The sequence below is a fragment of the Hippocampus zosterae genome, chromosome 8, assembly GCF_025434085.1.
Source record: "Hippocampus zosterae strain Florida chromosome 8, ASM2543408v3, whole genome shotgun sequence".
Lineage (NCBI taxonomy): Eukaryota > Metazoa > Chordata > Actinopteri > Syngnathiformes > Syngnathidae > Hippocampus > Hippocampus zosterae.
Window position 1 is genome coordinate 17,669,017 of NC_067458.1, and position 18,540 is coordinate 17,687,556.

An 18,540-nucleotide genomic window follows, 5' to 3' on the forward strand; every position below is an offset into this window, starting at 1 on the left:
AGATCTCATGTCGCGTTTAACCAGATCAGGTTGCGGTTTCTCCTCATGTAAGATTGTACGTTATGCTTTCCAAATACTTTCCTTCAAATCCAATGCTTTTCAACCATCAGATGTTCGTACGCTTTGTTTTCTAATGTAATAACGCTGTGATAAAGCAGCGCTTGAGCCATCCGGGCTCAGTCAAAGCCGCAAAAGCACGTTTATGGCTCACCACGGGTCAGTTTTGAGAAGGCCTCGCTGACCCCAAACAAGTTTCTGCCCACTGAAATCCTTTTCCTGAGTCGACTCCAAATAATAAACACGGCAAGGCCCGGCTGAAATTCTTCAGCAGACACCCCCCCACACACACACACACACACGACGTGAGCGCTCAATAGGTGTCTACCCTCTGCGGCCTAGCACGCTTGAATCAATCACTCTGCCGTCCAAGAAGCGAGAGTACAGCGTCAGCGTGGCCAAGGCAAGACAAAATGAAAAGCTAATAATCGTCTCCAGACACCCGCGGGAAATACGTGACAACGGCGGAAATGTTCTCGTTCCCTGTCGAGATACGGCGGCCTCGCCAACCAAGCTGCGAGGTGCGGCCTCTCCCTTGTTTCATTTCCTGTTTGCCTGCTAATCACAGACCCCCATTGACACCGGGACGAAATGAGCTACAAAACAGTTCTGGATTGCCCTCAAGCATTCTCCCCATCAACTAAAAGTACTTATACAGTATTGAAAACCACATCGCTTCTGTTAGCGCAACGTTAATGCTAATTAGCATCTATGTTGCAGTGCTTTAACACAGAGCAACGGGCCGACCGCAAACGGTGCAGCAACACCACGTAGAAAGACAATACTCACAGTCATATCCTTTATGTGGAATGACAAATTGTTCTTCAACTATTTACTGCGCGTCACAAAAAGTGAAATTCTGCATCATTCTTTTTCAACCCTTTGGATTGGAACGATATCAATAATATGGACTTCAGTTGGCTTGTATGATGCCGACACTTTCATCCTTGGCTGCGAGTCGGTGCTTTTCGAAATAAGAATGAATGGAACCGCCTTGAATGGAACATCCCTTTGATTTTAGCTGAACCAGCACTGCAGTCGGCAAGGATGGTATTACTGCCGCTGGGCACATGAAATATGCAAGTCCGGGATTTGACTGCGTATGCTCGTGTCAATATGCGTCTCGCAGCATTTCATGGTCCGTCATCACAAATGTGGTGAAGTGAGTTTTGACTTTCTTGTGGGCGGGCGTTGACAGTGGGAGCTGTGCCGCTACAGGGCCTTCTGAAGATGACAGAGACAAACGTCATGGGATTTCTGCTTCCAAACCTTATATTTGAAATACTTCTAATCTGACCCCCTTTTGTTTTTTAAAAAAAAATCTGGGCTCTATTCAAATCTTGAAAATGCAACAATAAAAGTCCCAGAACTAACATTGCCTTTGCTGCTAACACTCTCGCAGCAGCTGGTCCGTTGACAGAAAAAAAGCTGCAGATGATGCAAAGCTGCGGGGCAACCAAACATCATGAAATAAAAAGCAGGAGCTAAGAAAACACAGAACGACATCCCAAAAGAGCTAAAAGAAAAAAAAAAACATCCGGCGGATGCACCAGTTGTTTTGTTAGTGGTGGCGAGTCTTAAATATCGCAAGCCTCCAATCCTTTCATGTCTCTCTGTCCTACATTGCGCAGGAGCAAGCAACACCAACACAGCCCGAGAAGCATAAAGTGCTCTGGAGCAATAAACAGCCACAACATGCCCGATAATTAGACAGCTGCTAATTAGAACGGGAAGGCAGATGCGCTAACTTGGGGAAAATTTTAGGAAAGGGGCTAATCATCCCAAATTGGCCTAAAAACACTCGGGTGTGTTGAGGACAAAAAAAACAAACAAAAAACCCAAAACAATACTTCTTAGAAAATGTAGAGAGGAGTTTGATAATTTTTTTATGCAAATTAATATTTTGCGTTTTTATTAGTCACTCTCTGGAACAAACCCAGAACCGATGGATCCCAGACTCAACGGACAGAAAACAGTGTCAAGTCAACTTAAAAAGCACATTCCCAAAGTACCTACTCAAGTCTGTTCGTTCCAAAATCAACCGAAATTTTCTAGCACAGTGGTTCCAGCAACATATTGCTCATGTTTCAACTTTCATTGATGAACACACTTACATTAAACTTGAGCAGACGTAAACAAGTCAATGTGGCGGCCATGTTGGCAGGGGCGACTGTCCCATTAAAAGGGAATGGAAGGCACGGATGTTAGCGTAGCATCGCAGTTCATAGTTTGGTAAAGATGACTGCAAAATCCCATTTTTCATTCCTGGGCAGTTCCATTGTGACTGAAAGGGAAAGTGACAACTCGCTACTTTCGTTTGAGTCGAGCTGGATAGAACTATGAATTTGAGGTGACCTGTTTTTCTGCATTTCAGAATGCTCAAGCCACCTAACATGCCAAATTCAAACACCAAACCACAGAACTGTGAGGTAGAAGCTAATGACTAGGGACAAATACATTTTAAGTCTGATTGGGCACCCTCCCCCACCCACCCGCAAAAAGAAAAACAATCAATGATGGTGAAAATGGCTTTCGCCTCATCTTGCAAACAGACGGCAATAAACGTTGCACTATTTCTGCTCGGCAGAGGTAATTTGCCGCATGCTAATGAGGACATCATGTGATGAAACGAGCTGAAAGTTACAATTCGGTGAGAGCAACATGAAAGTTAAAAAAAATAAATAAAAAGACTCCATGTAATGGTTGCCTGGCAGCATTTGACAGGGATCATGCAAGATAGCTTACCCGTCCGTTCCCTTGTTCAAGCCCTCCAAAGACGACGAGGCCGCTGAGGCGGTGAGCGGGTCCCTCTGAACGGGTCAACCAAATTGTGTTAAGTCAGCTGATAAGAGTCAATGTTTGGCTTCGAAAAACTGCTGAGGAATGAAGATTCAGGAGGACGATAAAGGTCGCAGAGCGTCGAGGTGAACCTGCGCTTTCCGAAGCTCGACTTGATTTGAGCTTGGATGCGTTTTGATTGCTTTCTCTCAACTCGTCTGCATCCTTGCCTGAAAAAAAGACGCTGTTTGTTTAATTTTTAAAACATGCAGCTGGAAAACTTTTTTCAATCATAATATCAAAAAGGGTTCATTCAATGAGTCTCATGAATGTCATCAACTAGCCCAGACAAAGAATGAGGAGAATCCCTTTGATAAATAAAGCCACATGCCGCTTTTAACTAACAAAGACATTTGAACTAATCACATGTAGCAGCTCGCTGTGGTAAACTGCCGTCAGCGTGATCTTAAAATGGGCAGACACCTGCAATCAAAGTTGCTTCTCGCTTCTGAATAAACATTTAAAAACTTGCCGCCGTCCTTGTCGGCTGCCGCCTCGCCGTCCTCCCCCGGCGTGTTGTTAACGGTCAGCCTCAGAATAGAATCATAAATGTGCGAATGGATTTTGGAGGGTTGAGGTTGGGGGGGTCGGGGGCATAAAATCGAACAGTTTCCGTGAATCCAAAGCAGTGCTGACTTCAGCAGAGGACGACGGACTGGCAGAAAACGGCAGAGATAGCGAGCGGCAAAGCTTTTAAGTCTCGCCGGGCTTGGTGGAAGAATGGCAAGAGACATGAAATCAGGTTGAGATGAGACGCTCAAGGCTTGCTGAGCGGCAGCTCGCAGGATGTAAAGGACACCGATAATCCTTGACGGAAACTTCACTCGACTTTTGCTCCACCATAATGTGACAACAGCTCCGTGATTGATCTTGTCAGCAAATGATACCAGTTCCGTGCAGATGTACATATTGTTTCGTGAAACACAAAAAGGTGAAGCGATTGTAATTGCTGTTGTCATTTGATTGACTAATTTCCATTTACCCCACGCTTGTGTTGTCAAGACGACGTGTGACCATGAAGCCGAGAGAAACGTGGCCGCTGGAGAAACGTTTGGGCTAATCAAGCTTTCCTGTGAAATTTTGAAATGAACCCCAAAAATTGCTTCATAACCTCTCCAAGTGAATGACCTTTGACCTTCTCTAAACCTGAATTCATATACAACAGTTTCAACACAATTCACAACTTGCTGTCCTCTAACAAGAATGCAAACATTTAATTGGTAAGGCTAGCTATGTTTATGCTTTTCTGCGACTCCTCCAGTCACTTAGTATCACAATTGAAACCTGCTGATGATATGGGCCTCTTCAGACAGTCAAATTATGTCGCTATTCCTTAACCTTGAAGGAGTACATCATCGGGTCAAGGAGCGACGTCAAGGGGCTCCACCTGTGGCGCGCACCGTGACCAATCGCGGGCAGTGAAATATAGACTGAAATGAATTTCGCAACTCACTCTGGAAGCTTCAGTAAAATTCTGTCCCTCACAGAGGATAAAGAATATATGACATGAGTATTGTACTGCGTGTCTGCATGCGGTTCTCCGATGTTTGCGTTCAAATACCCATTGCTTAGTTGCAACACCGACAAAAATTAAATCGAAGTTTAATTCTTGGTTAACCCGAGTGCGATATTGAACATTTAAAGCATGTGGGGGGGGGGGGGGGGGGATTGCTTATCTGCCAAACTCCTGCTCGTTATGAAGGCAATAGAGTTCACTCCCACAATACATCGTTAATCTTGGAAGTTTTGCTCGCAAGTGGCAGCATATTACGAATGTCTAAACGACTCTTCTCTCCTAAAACGACCGTGTAGGACTTTCTTGGACTCAATTCCAATGGGAGAGAACAAAACATGTCATTTCTTCCCCATGCTCCAGACAATGATTTATGCTCTGGATGCGCAGGGCCAGCTGGTAATCGGGCTGGATGTACAATGCGACATAAAGGATATGTCTCCTTTTGAGGAGGCGGGGCATGAAGTCAAGTGCCTGCATTTGTGTGTACGCGCGCAGGTTAAGAGTTCTACTGCTGGCTGACGATACATTGTCATGCGGCAGATAGCCGCAGGGTATAGTCAGCACCTGCTGCCATTCATTTAGGCTGTCAGCAAGTTCTGGTGGTGCACTGCGTCTATACATATACTGCATGAGTCAGTGACTGACAGTTTTTTTTCCCCTGCCCCAAGGTGCTGCAATTACCTCTCAACCAAATCACTATACATCTAATAAAACCACAAATGCCAAAACGGCTCACCGGAGGCCGAGAGATGCGTTTACAGCCCCTGACCAGATGCTGCCGTCTTCACCTTGGGACTTGAAAAAAGGGCTTAGGAAAAGGAAAGAAAGTCGGGCTTTAAAAAGTGGCCTCCAGCTGGCGACAAACTGCAGAGATGGAGGCCGATGACTGCCTCAACTGAGCGGGCTAAGCGCTTCAGACAGTTACACAAGGCCTTTGCTGCAGACTCTTAGAACTTTATATTTGTGATATTCTGTCCTTTGGCAGATTCTTCCTCCATAATTTGAAGTATCGCGCAAGGACTAAAACCTCTCTGTAGGAGCTTCCAACACCGGCCAAAAAAGGGGGGTGGGGTTAAATGATCCTAAGGTGCTGCTAATTTCACAGGATTAGTCGCACACACGAGCAAAGCGGAACTTGAAATCTTGCGAAGAGTTCCCCATTAAGCATGCTGGATTAGAGCAGATCAGCTCGGAAGCTTCACCCTCTCGTTTGAGCTCAAGCGTACAGAAGAAATTCAGTGAAGACGATTCATCTGCGGAGTGGGCTACTGGGCATGTATAGATAGCAAGGCTGCCTCTGTCAAGAGGTTTGCCGAGCCCCTATATTAATCCTTCCTCCCACTCACTATAAATACCAGTTCTGCACTCAGCAGCCAGTGCATGTACTGGATTCTGGTGATGGTTAAGAAGATTTTGGTCCATCAGTGAAAACCTCAGTGGTATTAAAACACATGGGTGTTGCATGCATCGCAGAACCACCAGCAACAGTAAAGAACTAAACGCACAGCTCTATAGAATTTAAAATGGCGCCTTTCGCTACACATTACCAACAATTGATATGTGCAGCATAGCGTTTTTAGACTCCAGGGTACAAAAATCTACTCAAGTTTGAGGACAAGTTGCAGCGTTTCGTGGGAGAAATTAAAGGCATCACTGCCATCTCGTGGACACTGCTGGAAATTAATGGCTAATTGAACGAGCACACGGGAGGGAGGACAGAAAGGTCAGCCAAGCTTTTAACCTTTACGAACTAACGCAAGGTATTGAATCCACTTGTATAGGACACAATTAAAGTGCCATAGTTTAATCACCTTTTAGTGGGTGATTTCAGTTTGACTGGGACTGTCACGTCAAGTGAATTTTGACCATTATGCTTTCACACCTTGCGAGTACAACAGAGAGCTATGAAGACGAGCCAATGTTAAATTCAACACGTTTTATTGGGACCTAGAAAATTACATTATATACAAAACTTGTTAAAGAGCAGGGCAAGGGCCTTGAGAAGGTGTGGGCTGCTGAACACCCTGCAAGGTCCAAAGGGAAATTAAGTGCATTAGGGTGGAGTTCCATCATAACTGCATATCAAGTCATCCGCAAATGTGAAGCTGCCACGTAACCTTACCGTCTCCACATCTTCGATCGTGACCGTCTTGTTGTGATCCTCAATGTCACTCTCAGTGTTGTTGTGAGAGCGGAACTCTTCACTGTCCGTCTCGACAGAACTCGGCTGGAGAAAAGTCGGTGAAAAGTGGCCGAGTAAAACCACAATGAACAGTGGAAAAGGAATAATGACCAAGGGCCATTTGCGCGATGCTACGCATAACCTCAGAAACTTCATAAACGCCATAACGGCCCCTCACGGAAGGGGTAGATGCTCCACAGATGGAATTGACCAATTTAGTCAAACGGATCAAAAAGCGCCAACAAAGACAAACCTCATAGTCAGGATCCTTCTCGGAGCCTTCGTCAACCAGCTCCTGTGTGAGCGCCTCAACCCAGCTCTGGTCCCCCTCACCCTCCTCGTCATCATCTTCCTCCAAGTCGTCCTGCTTCCTCTTGCTGCCCTTCCCACATGGCTTGGTGGGAGAGACCCTTACTTCTGTTGTTGGGGAAATGAGCCTCATGTAGGATCACCAAAATGAATCATTCAATTCTGCTTGCGAATTAACAAGCATGCACATTTTTTAGACAAATGTCCGTCCCCGGCAAACAGGAAAGAGTCATCTCATTTAGAAATTGAAAAACAAGCCTGCATCGGAGCTATTATGCGTTTAACACTAGTCAGAAAATAAAATGACCACAATTACTTTCCCCTCAAGCTCGTTTGGCCTTGATAAATTAGAAACTGATAGTCTTGAGAAATTAGGAGATACCTGGAGAGAGGGAACGACCGATTGCTGTGGGCAGAGTGTAGCCCAGGGCGCCCTGCATCCAGCGGGGCAGGATGTTGAGCAGCAGGCGGGTGACTCGGTGCAGGCGCTTGCGACCGGTGAGACACTGTCGCGCAGGACTGGAGACAGCAGGGGCAACCTGCTGCTTTTGCTTGGGGTGCCTGAACCCCAGCACCCACCAAAAGCCATGATATGCATGGACCTGTGAAGACAGACAAATGGAATTGGATATCTTCAAAGAATTATACATCTTCAGATTTACATATGTCAAGAAACAATCCATGAAATTACACGCACACAAATGTAAAATAATCAAAACAATTTTTCGAGATATGTAATTTTAAAACAAAGCAAACTTTAACATTTTCAATGCCAACAGCAAAATGAACACTTAAATCAGGAGCGCTGGAAAACAGCTTTACCACAACTCAACGAAGAGAACAAAAATGTTTGGAAAGCGTCTTTCATGGCAAATTAAGCAAAAGAAAGATTAAAGACTGGTCACGTGATGAGGCAAATTCGCCACCATGACGTCATGAGGTACAAATGGGGAAAAATGCCTTGAAAATTGGGTTGGGTAGGGATTTAACAACAAAAAAGTAAGTTATTGACACATACCACGATGCCAAACGGCCAGAAGAGTCCCCGCAACACTGAGCGAAGCACCCCAAATCGCCTCACCTCCACACTCTCCTGTTTAGACGAACACACGTGGAACACAAGCGCACGCAAACCCAAAGGAAAATAAAAACATTACGGCACCTCGGTAGTCTCGGCCTTCAATACTGTGTCATCGCGAGGTTCAGCTCCCGTGGCCATCATGCAAGAGGCTCAAACACGCGCTGACGTCGGCATGGAGGGCCAACAGACCAGAGAAATTTCTTCCCAAGTACATCCACACAAATGTACCTTCAAGCTTCTCGCATTAAACCAATTGCAGGGCGCAAACGCACCGGATTGCAATCGGCACCAGCCAATTGGCAAAAGGCAGCAATTAACCACAGGGGCGTGACTCAGCCTCGCGCGCATTTTGAGGAAGTGGTGATTTTAAAGGCGCCATTTTAAGTAACGCCCACAGGATGTTGTCATACCTAGCTAGGTAGCTAGCTTGATTAGGCCCTGCCTCCAAATACTTAAATGGTACTCAAATTCTTGAAACTTTAATACATTGGAAGTATGTCTCCTCTGTATGGATACAAAATCTAGTTTCATAACAAAATAATATCTACATAATCCAAGACACAAATTCAAATTCTCAGATGTTATTTAACAGTCAAAATTTATGCTGCATTTGTCACCAGTAAATGCAATATATTTTTCAGACAAATTGTTGTTGTTCAAAAAGTACTGGATTATGACTGGGAATATTTTCCCGTCTGTACAAACACCAGAGTACTCGATTTCTCTGAGCGAATGCAACAGAGTGAGGCGCTATCACGACATTCACAATGGTTTGGATCTTCATTCGATCGCTACTAAAATTTTGGGTGGTGTCAGAGTCTGGAAATACAGTTCTTGATTTATTAGCAAGGCATGAGTGCAATTCATGCACCCGTAGCTGTTATGATGTTTCACAGTGTGAAATGCAAACGCACCATCTGCTGTGTTGACAGCATAGCGGTATTCTGTTTTCCCAGGTCGAATTAGGAACTCATTTCCTCCACGATATGTGCCAGATTTGCACACGGTGCACACCGCCTCCCATTTGTTGCTTGGATCCCAAAATAAACAGAGAAATGGTATTCATTTATCCACGTAGCCATTTAAGAGCCTTCTTAGCATATGAAGAGCTTTTGAGGAAGGCTTCCTTTGTTGACGGAAGGCTCCTGAATTGGCTACCGTTTCCGTTGCGGGCTTTCGTCACCTTTGCGCAAGTGCCGGATGAAAAGGTATATAAGAGTGATCTGTGCTGGTGCAATGGGAAGGAAGCCTCTGAGAGATGGCGAGGGACGCCGTGACGAGAACGTTTAGCATCGAGGCCATAGTCAGCGGAGTTAAGGCCAATGACTACGCGGTGGGGCGCAGGCATAGCAGCGCAGGGGCGCGTGCAATCCTTTGGGCAACTAGCAACAGTCGATCCTTCGGTTGCTCTCTGGCATCCAGCCGCGAGAACATCTTCGCCAACATCCTGACCCCCGACAGCATCCCACAGTTCACCATCCCCAGCCTGATGGTGCAGAACGGCCTCGGTGCGCAGGAGAGCTACGCGGAACCCAAGGAAGGCTGGGAAGGCTCGCAGAGTTCCGGGATCGAGCGGACCGAGTCTTCCGCGTCCTCGTCCTCGTCGGGATCCCTACTGGAGCTGTCGTGGCGCAAGGCCGAGCGTAGCGACTCGGTTCCGTTGCGGCACCAGAGAAACCGCCTGCAAAGGGAGGCGTCCTACCCCCGGTACCCTGCGGAGGCTCAGCACTGCTTGGACCCGGCCAGTAAGGCGGCGCTCTCCTTGCCTCACCTGGCTAAGGTGACCACCTCGTACGGCTTCGTCACCTTGAGCCAGAGCCCCCAGATGGCCAATGAGGAGGAGCTGCTCTGCCAAGCGGGGATGCGATGGGTGAACAAAGACGAGGAGGCCCCCAGGACAGAGGTCTGCCAGACCAAAGAAGCGCAGACTGACTCGCCTCCGTCGTCTTCACACAGACAAGACAAGCTGAGACAGCGCCTCCGCACGGCCATAAAGAAACACATCCCCTTCTGCCACTAACTGACTCCACCTGTATCTATATATAGATATCTACACATCCACGGGGTCCTCCGTAGCATTCGTGTGTCAGATAAAAGAATAATAAACCGGAATTATTTGAGCAGCAGTGTTGTTGTGCGCCTCACCTGTCACTTAAACTGCGGGAAAAGCTGAGAGACAAGCGTTCCAACAAACGCACTATTGAGTGAAAACGGAGCGACTAGTTTTCAGCTCACGATATTTGAAAAGATAATATCACACTTTTTTTTTTGGTCATCAATTGGGAACTAAATATGCGAATGCCGAGAGGCAAACATTCGCACGAACATGTTTTTATATTTTGAATGTTGCGTGAAGTAAGACAGTGTTTAAGCTGCACGTATATTTGCTCTGATATTCTCCCCCGTACAGTTGATTCGATGAATGATCGCAACTTTTCTTGCCATTTTGGCTCAGTGACATCATCTCTCAGCATGGACATATACGTTGGTCATTTTTAGAGTAAGTCTGCTCCTAAACGGTCAGTGTTTCATGTAAATAAGATTCCACCACCCACTTTCATCATTTAAATGTTGAGCTGTGGCCTGTGTTTTCTTGCGCCCGTTTTAGCATGTGAAGGGCTGGAGTGAAGGGTCTCCTACGCTAATGATGCACGGCTGTCATCGTCACGTCATTGTCTGCGTAGGTGGGCCTCAAGGAGTTCTCGACGACAAGGGGGGGGCGAGACACGAGGATTTCGAAACAGCCACATTTTGTTTGTGGATGTAAGCCTCTTGCTGCTAACGAGGGATTTCTTTTTTTTTTTAATGTAATGAGCAGGGCGAGCACACTATGCGGGGTACATTTGAGTACGGATTAAAATAAATAAATATAATTTGAAAAAGAAAATTGCTTTGGGCTCTTGTAATTTATTTGAAACATTTAAATAAATATTTCAGACAAACTAAAGCAGATTTAAAAAAAATAAATATATGGCTGCTTTTTGGCAGGGCATAAATGAAACAAAATATATACATTCGGCGGGCGGCCCGGTAGTCCAGTGGTTAGCACTCCGGCTTCACAGTGCAGAGGTACCGGGTTCGATTCCAGCTCCGGCCTCCCTGTGTGGAGTTTGCATGTTCTCCCCGGGCCTGCGTGGGTTTTCTCCGGGTGCTCCGGTTTCCTCCCACATTCCAAAAATATGCATGACAGGCTGATTGAACACTCTAAATTGTCCCTAGGTGTGAGTGTGAGTGCGAATGGTTGTTCGTCTATGTGTGCCCTTCGATTGGCTGGCAACCGATTCAGGGTGTCCCCCGCCTACTGCCCGAAGACAGCTGGGATAGGCTCCAGCACCCTCCGCGACCCTAGTGAGGATCAAGCGGCTCGGAAGATGAATGAATGAATGAATATACATTCGGCATGATCCATTTAAAATCCCCAAATTCACTAAACTGAATTAAAGCCTGAAGTCTTTCTGATGTTTGTAGCAACGTGCAGACCTAATTTGATTGTACTGGAAATATTTTAACACTTTTTTGGACATCAAATGTCTTTGATGATGTTTATGCTTTTCTTACTTCATTTATATCCTGAAAACACAATAAAAGCACACAAATTGGTACGGGTCATTATTTTCCGATCAGTACAAATGTTAAACAGTTCAGTTTCTCGTTTAATTTAAGAATTGTGACACTTAAGAAATTATGGCTGCTCCTCCAGTTAAAAAGTGGTTCCATTCAATGTGTTCTTGTAGAATGTACATGACTGCATTTTGAAATTAAATCTTTTCCAGCAACATGCAGTAGGTATCAAAACGTCTACACACCTCTGTGGAAACTAAACCTTTTCGTGATTTAAAAAATAAATAAACAAAGACCAGAATGTACGAATCACTGTGCCAGACCATATGAATCTCTTGAAATAAATTAATCAAAACGAGATTTTTAAGAGCTGTAAACCACAAACTCTAGTTTATGAAATCAAACTCTTCGTGTTAAAAAATAAATAAAGGTTGCCTGCCTGATGCTTGACTATTACATAACCCTGCGTGTGTGTGTGTATTGATGAGTCATTGCGGGTAAACTCATGAGTGCACTCGAGCACCACGGTCGAGATTATGATTCAAAGCGAGAATGATGTAACAGTAGCATTACGTTGGTGTGGCATATCGTGTCATCTGACAGACTACCTGCAGGTGTTTCCGTCGCCCCAAACAGGATGCATCTACAAGCGGTGGCAATTTTAGACAAATTGTTTTGAAACATTTTTGCTCAGTTACTTACAGACTTGTGGTGTATTTCAAATAAAGGTCTATTTTAATTGTGCCTTTAACTGTCGAATTCCATGCCAATCCAGGTTACCGTATGTTCCCTGCCATGGGAACGGAAGTCCGTTGGATATGGCGGCTGCGTACGTCCGGAAAAAGAGACGAGAGTGAGTATGAGGTGAGCACTTTTAATTGGTTCAGTTTCATCATGCAGATTTCTATCACGTGAATCAAAGCATCAATTGAAAATCATGCACACATAGAAAACAATACAATCCATATCAACAGGAGAATCAACTCGCAATTACTATGAAAACAAATCTACCTGGAGGCGTACGATTGAATTGAAATTTAATCATAAATATCAGCCTGTGCAGATGACGATGGCGGCGATGATGATGGGGTGAAGAGGAAGTCGTCACTAGACGTCAAAGAAAGTCAAATGCCGTTACACAGGTGACTAAAAGAGATCTATATGTCTTATTTGATTACGATAGGTTCAAGTGGATGAGAAAGGCTGGCGTGCGACCGCTCGTTTTAGTCGTCGTCGGAGGAGGAGTCTCGCTCGATGCTGTAAGCCATGAAGAAAGCGTCGGGGCGGGCGGGGACGAGGGGATGGCCCGGTCTCACAATCTCAAAGCCCAGGAAACTGAATGTGCGCAGCAGGGATGCTGAAACGAGAAAACAATACGTGAGCTCACGAGTACGAGTCCGGCTCCAACTAACCCGGTAAAAAGCAGACACGTTCGAACCTCACCTCGATCGTCGCGGCTCTTGTGGAAACAGATGAAGACGTGATCGCCCTGCAGCTGCTCCTCGGCAAACTCCAGCACGAGAGCAAAACTGCGGTCACAAATGTTAAAACGCATCGTGATGAAATCTACTAAAAGCAAAGCAAACATTAAAGGACAATTAATTGTCAGGATGAAATGTTTTCTTGTAATTTATATCTTGATTGTTGGCCCCAAGTTGTATGATTGCACCTTGAGCTTTTTTGTTCCTCCCCCGCGGGCCCCTTTCTCCAACTGACCTGTCTTTGCTGCCATCGGGCAAAGCTCCGGGGGGGATTTCAATGTAGAGGTTGCCCGCTTTGAGCGCCGCCCTCCAAACGCATTTCTTGCCGTCTGGGAAGCGCGGCTCAAAGAGCAAGAAGCGCACTCGGCTGTTGGCCGGGCTGGGCTCCTCAAGAACCAGTAACTGAGCATCCTGATGGGAAGGAAAAGACCACGACAAATTGTGGACACATGACATCAAGCTGCAAAGATACAATAAAAAAAGGGCTTTCTAACGATACTGTATTGAATGAAACCAAAGCTTAAACGTTTTTTCCAGGCCCAAGCGTTAAAAAAAAAATATATATTTACATCTTACAATATAACTTAAAAACAACTGTCGACTAGCTTCAGGATGTAATATCACCAATCACCACTAGATGGCAGACAAGTATTAGTTGCATTTACACTGGGAGTGCCCTATACTACAACGTGAGTAGGACTAATCATTTTCTGTGTATTTGGAATGATATGCAGGACAAACATAGTACCGGAATAATATAAACATTTTGAGCGAGTAGATTTTTTTGGGGAAAAAAATGACTTAAATGCTTGTATTTAATGTTATTTTTCTTGTTCAACAGTTTTGTGCCATCCTTGAATGTAAAATTGTATGCAAGAGAGACCTTTACACCGAGAAGAAAAAAAAAACAGTATATCTTTTTTTTTGTTAGTTTGCTTGAAAACCTTTGTTGTTGGCTTAAGATAGGAGATCTTTTATTTTGCATGATCAAACAGAGATAAAATGAGAGCATACTGTATATTTTGCGCTTATGCATGTATTTTGTCCATATGTAAAATGACATTTTTTGTCATGTATGATTAGGAAGGGGATTGCCCTATGTGGGCCCCCCAGTAGCATTTTTGAAAAATATTGGTGCCCTCCAGCATTGACGTTGCCCATTCCTGGTCTCTCCCTAAGGCAGAAGAACAGCGTAAAATAACATTACAGTATTTCAGGAGGAGACTAAGGGCACCAAACCATAAAAAGGTCGCCGCAGACATGTGGAGAATGGCACTACAATATTGCAGCATCCGGAGCTAAGACACATCAACCTGGTAAGCTAACATTAGTGCGTTTTATGCAAAATGAGATTGAGGGCAGTAATAAAATAGGGCGCTGCAGCAAAATTGAGATTATGGAGTAAAATATTGCAGCTTCCACAGCTAAGACAGAGTCCCAAAAAACCCAAAAAGCACTTACGGAATAGAATAGCTTAGCTGAAAGATTGCGATCCCGCTGGTCATTCCCTCGCCCACCTGGGATCTTCAGGGGTGGGTGAGGGGCATCAGGAGCACCACAGAGGCCCCGGACACGGGTTACTGCAACAGCAGGAGCAACTCCTGGGACTGGAGATACTGTGGAAAAACACCAGCACGCGTGAGCACAAAGCCATAGCCGGTGGGGAGGTTCTCGAATGGTTTTGTTGCCTAACAACACATGCCACCTTCTTTATAGAACTTGGCAGACATTTTAATGCCTAGCAACTCATCTGTGGCAAAAAAAACACAAAAACTTTAATAAGTGACCATGTAAGGGACACTGCGCGAGCGTGATGAGGAACTTTGAACAGGCAGGAAGGAAGGAGCGGGCTTGTTTTTTAGTGCATTGGGGATCTTGTGACCAACATCAAACGTCTCATTTTGGCATAGTCATCATAAAAATGAACTCCCCGGACACAACGACAAGCAGTCACGCACAATCCAATCCATCATTTTATGTTGTCTATTTAAAAGTGTAGATTTTTCAAAGTACGTTTTAGAAGTTGATAAGAAACGGAAGTCGAGATGCACCAATAACACTTTTCACAAAGTATGAGTTCAAGCACTTCCATTTCAATCCTTGACTTGCACTCGGGATGAAAATGTATTTTCTTTTAAATACTGTTTGAAAATACAAAAGGAACTTCCAACTAAACAATGTGGCCTGTAACACAAAGTCTGAACCCTAGGGGGCATTACGTAGACAAAAAAAGGAGCTAAAAGACAAATAAGAGAAAGAAAATATGAGATGGATTTTGGAAATACGGACACCGGGATGCAAACTACAAAAATAAAGAAAGAACAAACACTAGACTGCTTCTGGTGAATACAAGTTAAAAAATAAAACTAAACTGATACTCATCAGTATCATTTACTTCAGTATAATTATAGACTTACAGTATATTAGCACATGTATACTTTTTTTTAAAATTAACTAAGTCATTTTTTGTTGTTTTATTTGGATTGTATTTATTAAATTGTGCTTTGTACCTATGTTAAAAAAATATGTTTAAATGACGTATTTAATTTATAGAAATATATCATCTCTTTTTAAAATATAGGTTAATATTGAATGTACATTTCTGAAGTCATTTTATATTGATTTTATTAGCAGATGTCACATTAGCATGAATATATAATGCACATTTTTTTAAAAAGTGAATTTACAAACCAAAAACAATTGTGTGGCAGCAGAGTAAAGGTGACTAAAAGTACACCATGTACCTGGACCAAAAACAACGTACATTTTACTTTGAGCCCTTCTTTAAACATACTTGTGTGCCTTGGCATTGCAGACTTTATCACCTAACTGCTAACAACCCGTCGTCGCCCCCCACCCCCCCCAAAACACATGCACACACATTAGGCCACTGAGCTTTACGGCTGTAGAGGACAAAAAGCAACCATATTCCTGCCTGGGCTGTGCCACGCAACACTAGCACGACAGATGCAGGAAGAGTGTTGCTTGATGAGTGCGTGCTGTTAAGTGCTGGCACACCAACTGATGAACGGCAGCTTCGCTGCGGATCGTTTCCGCTTACGTAAATGACACCAGCGCGCTATATGTGGAGCTGAGGCGTGAAAAACAAATGAGAATTAGTTGCTGCAATAGATACTTGCATTTGTAGAACAGTTAAGAATGTTATCGGGCTGCCTTTACGCCGTACGTCCGAGACTCCAATTAGGCGATCAGTGGGAGACTCACAACTAGTTTTTGTGACATGTTTTCAAGAAAGCTAAACAGAATATTGTAAAATATCTATTAAAAAAACCCAAGAAACTGTCATAAAAGAGAATGTAATATTCAACCGGTTTTATGAATCTATGAAACTAAAATCCATGCGCACAAGGAACTGTGGAGGAACATGTGCCCTCAAGGAGTGTGGCCTAGTGAGTGACATGAGGGGCTTTTGACGCCAGCTCCAGTTGGGCACACGGTGAGTTCAGTGTGTGCATCTGTAACATGCTCCTTGGGTGTGTTTTCATTTTGTATTTCTGTGTTGTCAATGTCGAAAAATTGCAGTGTATTTCGCTGCAAAACTTCTCTTGTGATCAAGACCTTCAGCCTATCCAATTCATTATTGCAGCTCCAAAGGCATATGATTTCTGAACGACAGAAACAAAATGGAGGCTTGTCAGCATGCTTGAACAGAACTGGTTGGACGAGAGGCTCCACTTGACGTGCTATCCATGTCTCATTTATATTTATTCAACAAACTTAGACAAGCTGACACAATTGAATACTACCTTTTGCATCACGCTTATTATGATAGCTAGCATTTGAAAACATGATACACAACTCTGTTTGAGTCACTGAACGAAATATGGGGGGTTTACAAAACCACCAGGGTGCACCAGAAGAAAAGGCCTCTATGTGTAATATGACATCACTAAATCACCCCCCCACACCACACACACACACACACACCACTCCTTCTCCTCCCTCCTCCCCCGAGCAGTCGCAGTGCAGTGGAAATTTCCAAAGTCTTTCACAACAACGTGAAACCAGAAAAACAACATCCATTCGCATCGGCCGATGCCTGTCAAGACACGACGCGACTAACGTCTAAACACCTGGGTAATCTGCTTCCCTACCACCCCCACCCCAGGTGAATAATAAAAAAAAAGACAAAAACACCTGACATCGAGTGCAAAACACAATGAAAACAACAAACACTTGAAACCCTAGCTGTTATATCGATTCCCTGCTGAAAAAAAACAAGAAGTTAACCCCTCGCGGCGATTTAATGTGTGCTAATCGGCTCCCCAGGATCACGGCAGACGGAAAAATACTGTGCAGTACAGAAAAAGCAAGCAGACGTGAATGTAGAGATGATATATAGCGACAAAAAAATAGTAAATAATTTAGTCGGTCGCAACAATGTAAAAATAAAACGAAAATACTGTATTACTGGCGTCGGTGAAGGCCAAACAACCGTATTGTGACGTAATCACACCGAGGCCGTAGCTACAAGCTAACGCTGTTTGCACTTGCCATGACATTGACGTCAACACATTTGGAAATTGTATTCCAATAAGACATTGAAACTTTAAAGCTTGGTCAGGTTTATTTAAACCGTTTACAACTTAACTATGTCAACCTTTACAATATAGCTTTAGCATTTTTGACGTACAGTAGCTATCGCCGACTAGTTATTTACGATCGCCTGAGGTTACGTACATGTACGTAAGTACATTTAATGTTCGCGTTGAAGCAAGATTATTCGCTATAAGCTTATGCTTCAAATCGGTTTAGTTGTTGTTTGGCATAAACGTCACATAAATGCTGAAGAAACAGGAGTAAGCAACAAACAGGTAAATAGATGGACCGCTCTAGGAAATAGACGGAGTCTTTTAGCCAGGCCCCGTTAGCTTAACTTTGACAACACACAAACACAACAACATACCTTTCACTTTCCTGTTTATTACTGGTCTGTTCGATGACGGGCATCTTGGATAAATGTCTCTCTTTTTCTCTAGCGAAGCAGTGACTATTCAAAATCGTTTGTAGGTTCGATTTAACCATCCGGACTGCGTCCACACTCGCGTGCCGCTCGCTCGTCCTCCCACCTCTGCTCTGGCGGCTTTGACAGGCGGCCAACAGGCTGATGCTGCTGAGCTCGACGGAGTGGGGGGGCGTCCGATGTCGTGTGACTAAACACTAATTACTGGTGAATAATGGCTCCACCTACAGGCCAAACAGTGTCAATGTACAAGATTTGTCCGACTTGGAAACCATTCTCATCTGTGCCTGTCAATCAAAGTGCGAACACGCAGGGTGTGTTCCGCCACCTCTCCCCTCCCTGTGAAGAACAGTCGTCACCGGCAACAAGTGTACTTACCGTGGACTCACAACTGAAGGCTTTTTTACACAAGGTATGTTCCTCTCTCGTGATTTTAAGACAATATAACTGAAACTAATACAGTGGCCTATTTTAAGAGACGTGTGCTCAAAGCAGTACACAAATTATATGAAGTGTTCTCATTTGCAGGTT

General features: G+C 44.3%; 2 protein-coding genes across 2 annotated transcripts; both read right to left on the reverse strand.

Moving 5' to 3' along the window:
- Positions 1-6,332: 6,332 nt before the first annotated feature.
- On the reverse strand, positions 6,333-8,213 carry org (oogenesis-related gene). The gene is made up of 6 exons (XM_052074889.1): positions 8,065-8,213; positions 7,921-7,995; positions 7,285-7,504; positions 6,847-7,010; positions 6,534-6,638; positions 6,333-6,435 (listed from the first exon to the last, which is right to left on the reverse strand). The coding sequence occupies exons 1-6, from the start codon at positions 8,122-8,124 to the stop codon at positions 6,388-6,390; spliced, it is 672 nt and encodes a 223-aa protein (XP_051930849.1). The 5' UTR covers positions 8,125-8,213; the 3' UTR covers positions 6,333-6,387.
- A 4,189-nt stretch (positions 8,214-12,402) lies between these two features.
- On the reverse strand, positions 12,403-18,163 carry oaz1a (ornithine decarboxylase antizyme 1a). Its single transcript, XM_052074890.1, is given in 6 exon segments — positions 12,403-12,901; positions 12,988-13,073; positions 13,261-13,436; positions 14,487-14,573; positions 14,575-14,641; positions 17,953-18,163. Coding segments are annotated over 6 exon segments (669 nt in total). The 5' UTR covers positions 18,072-18,163; the 3' UTR covers positions 12,403-12,767.
- Between the last annotated feature and the right edge of the window lie 377 nt (positions 18,164-18,540).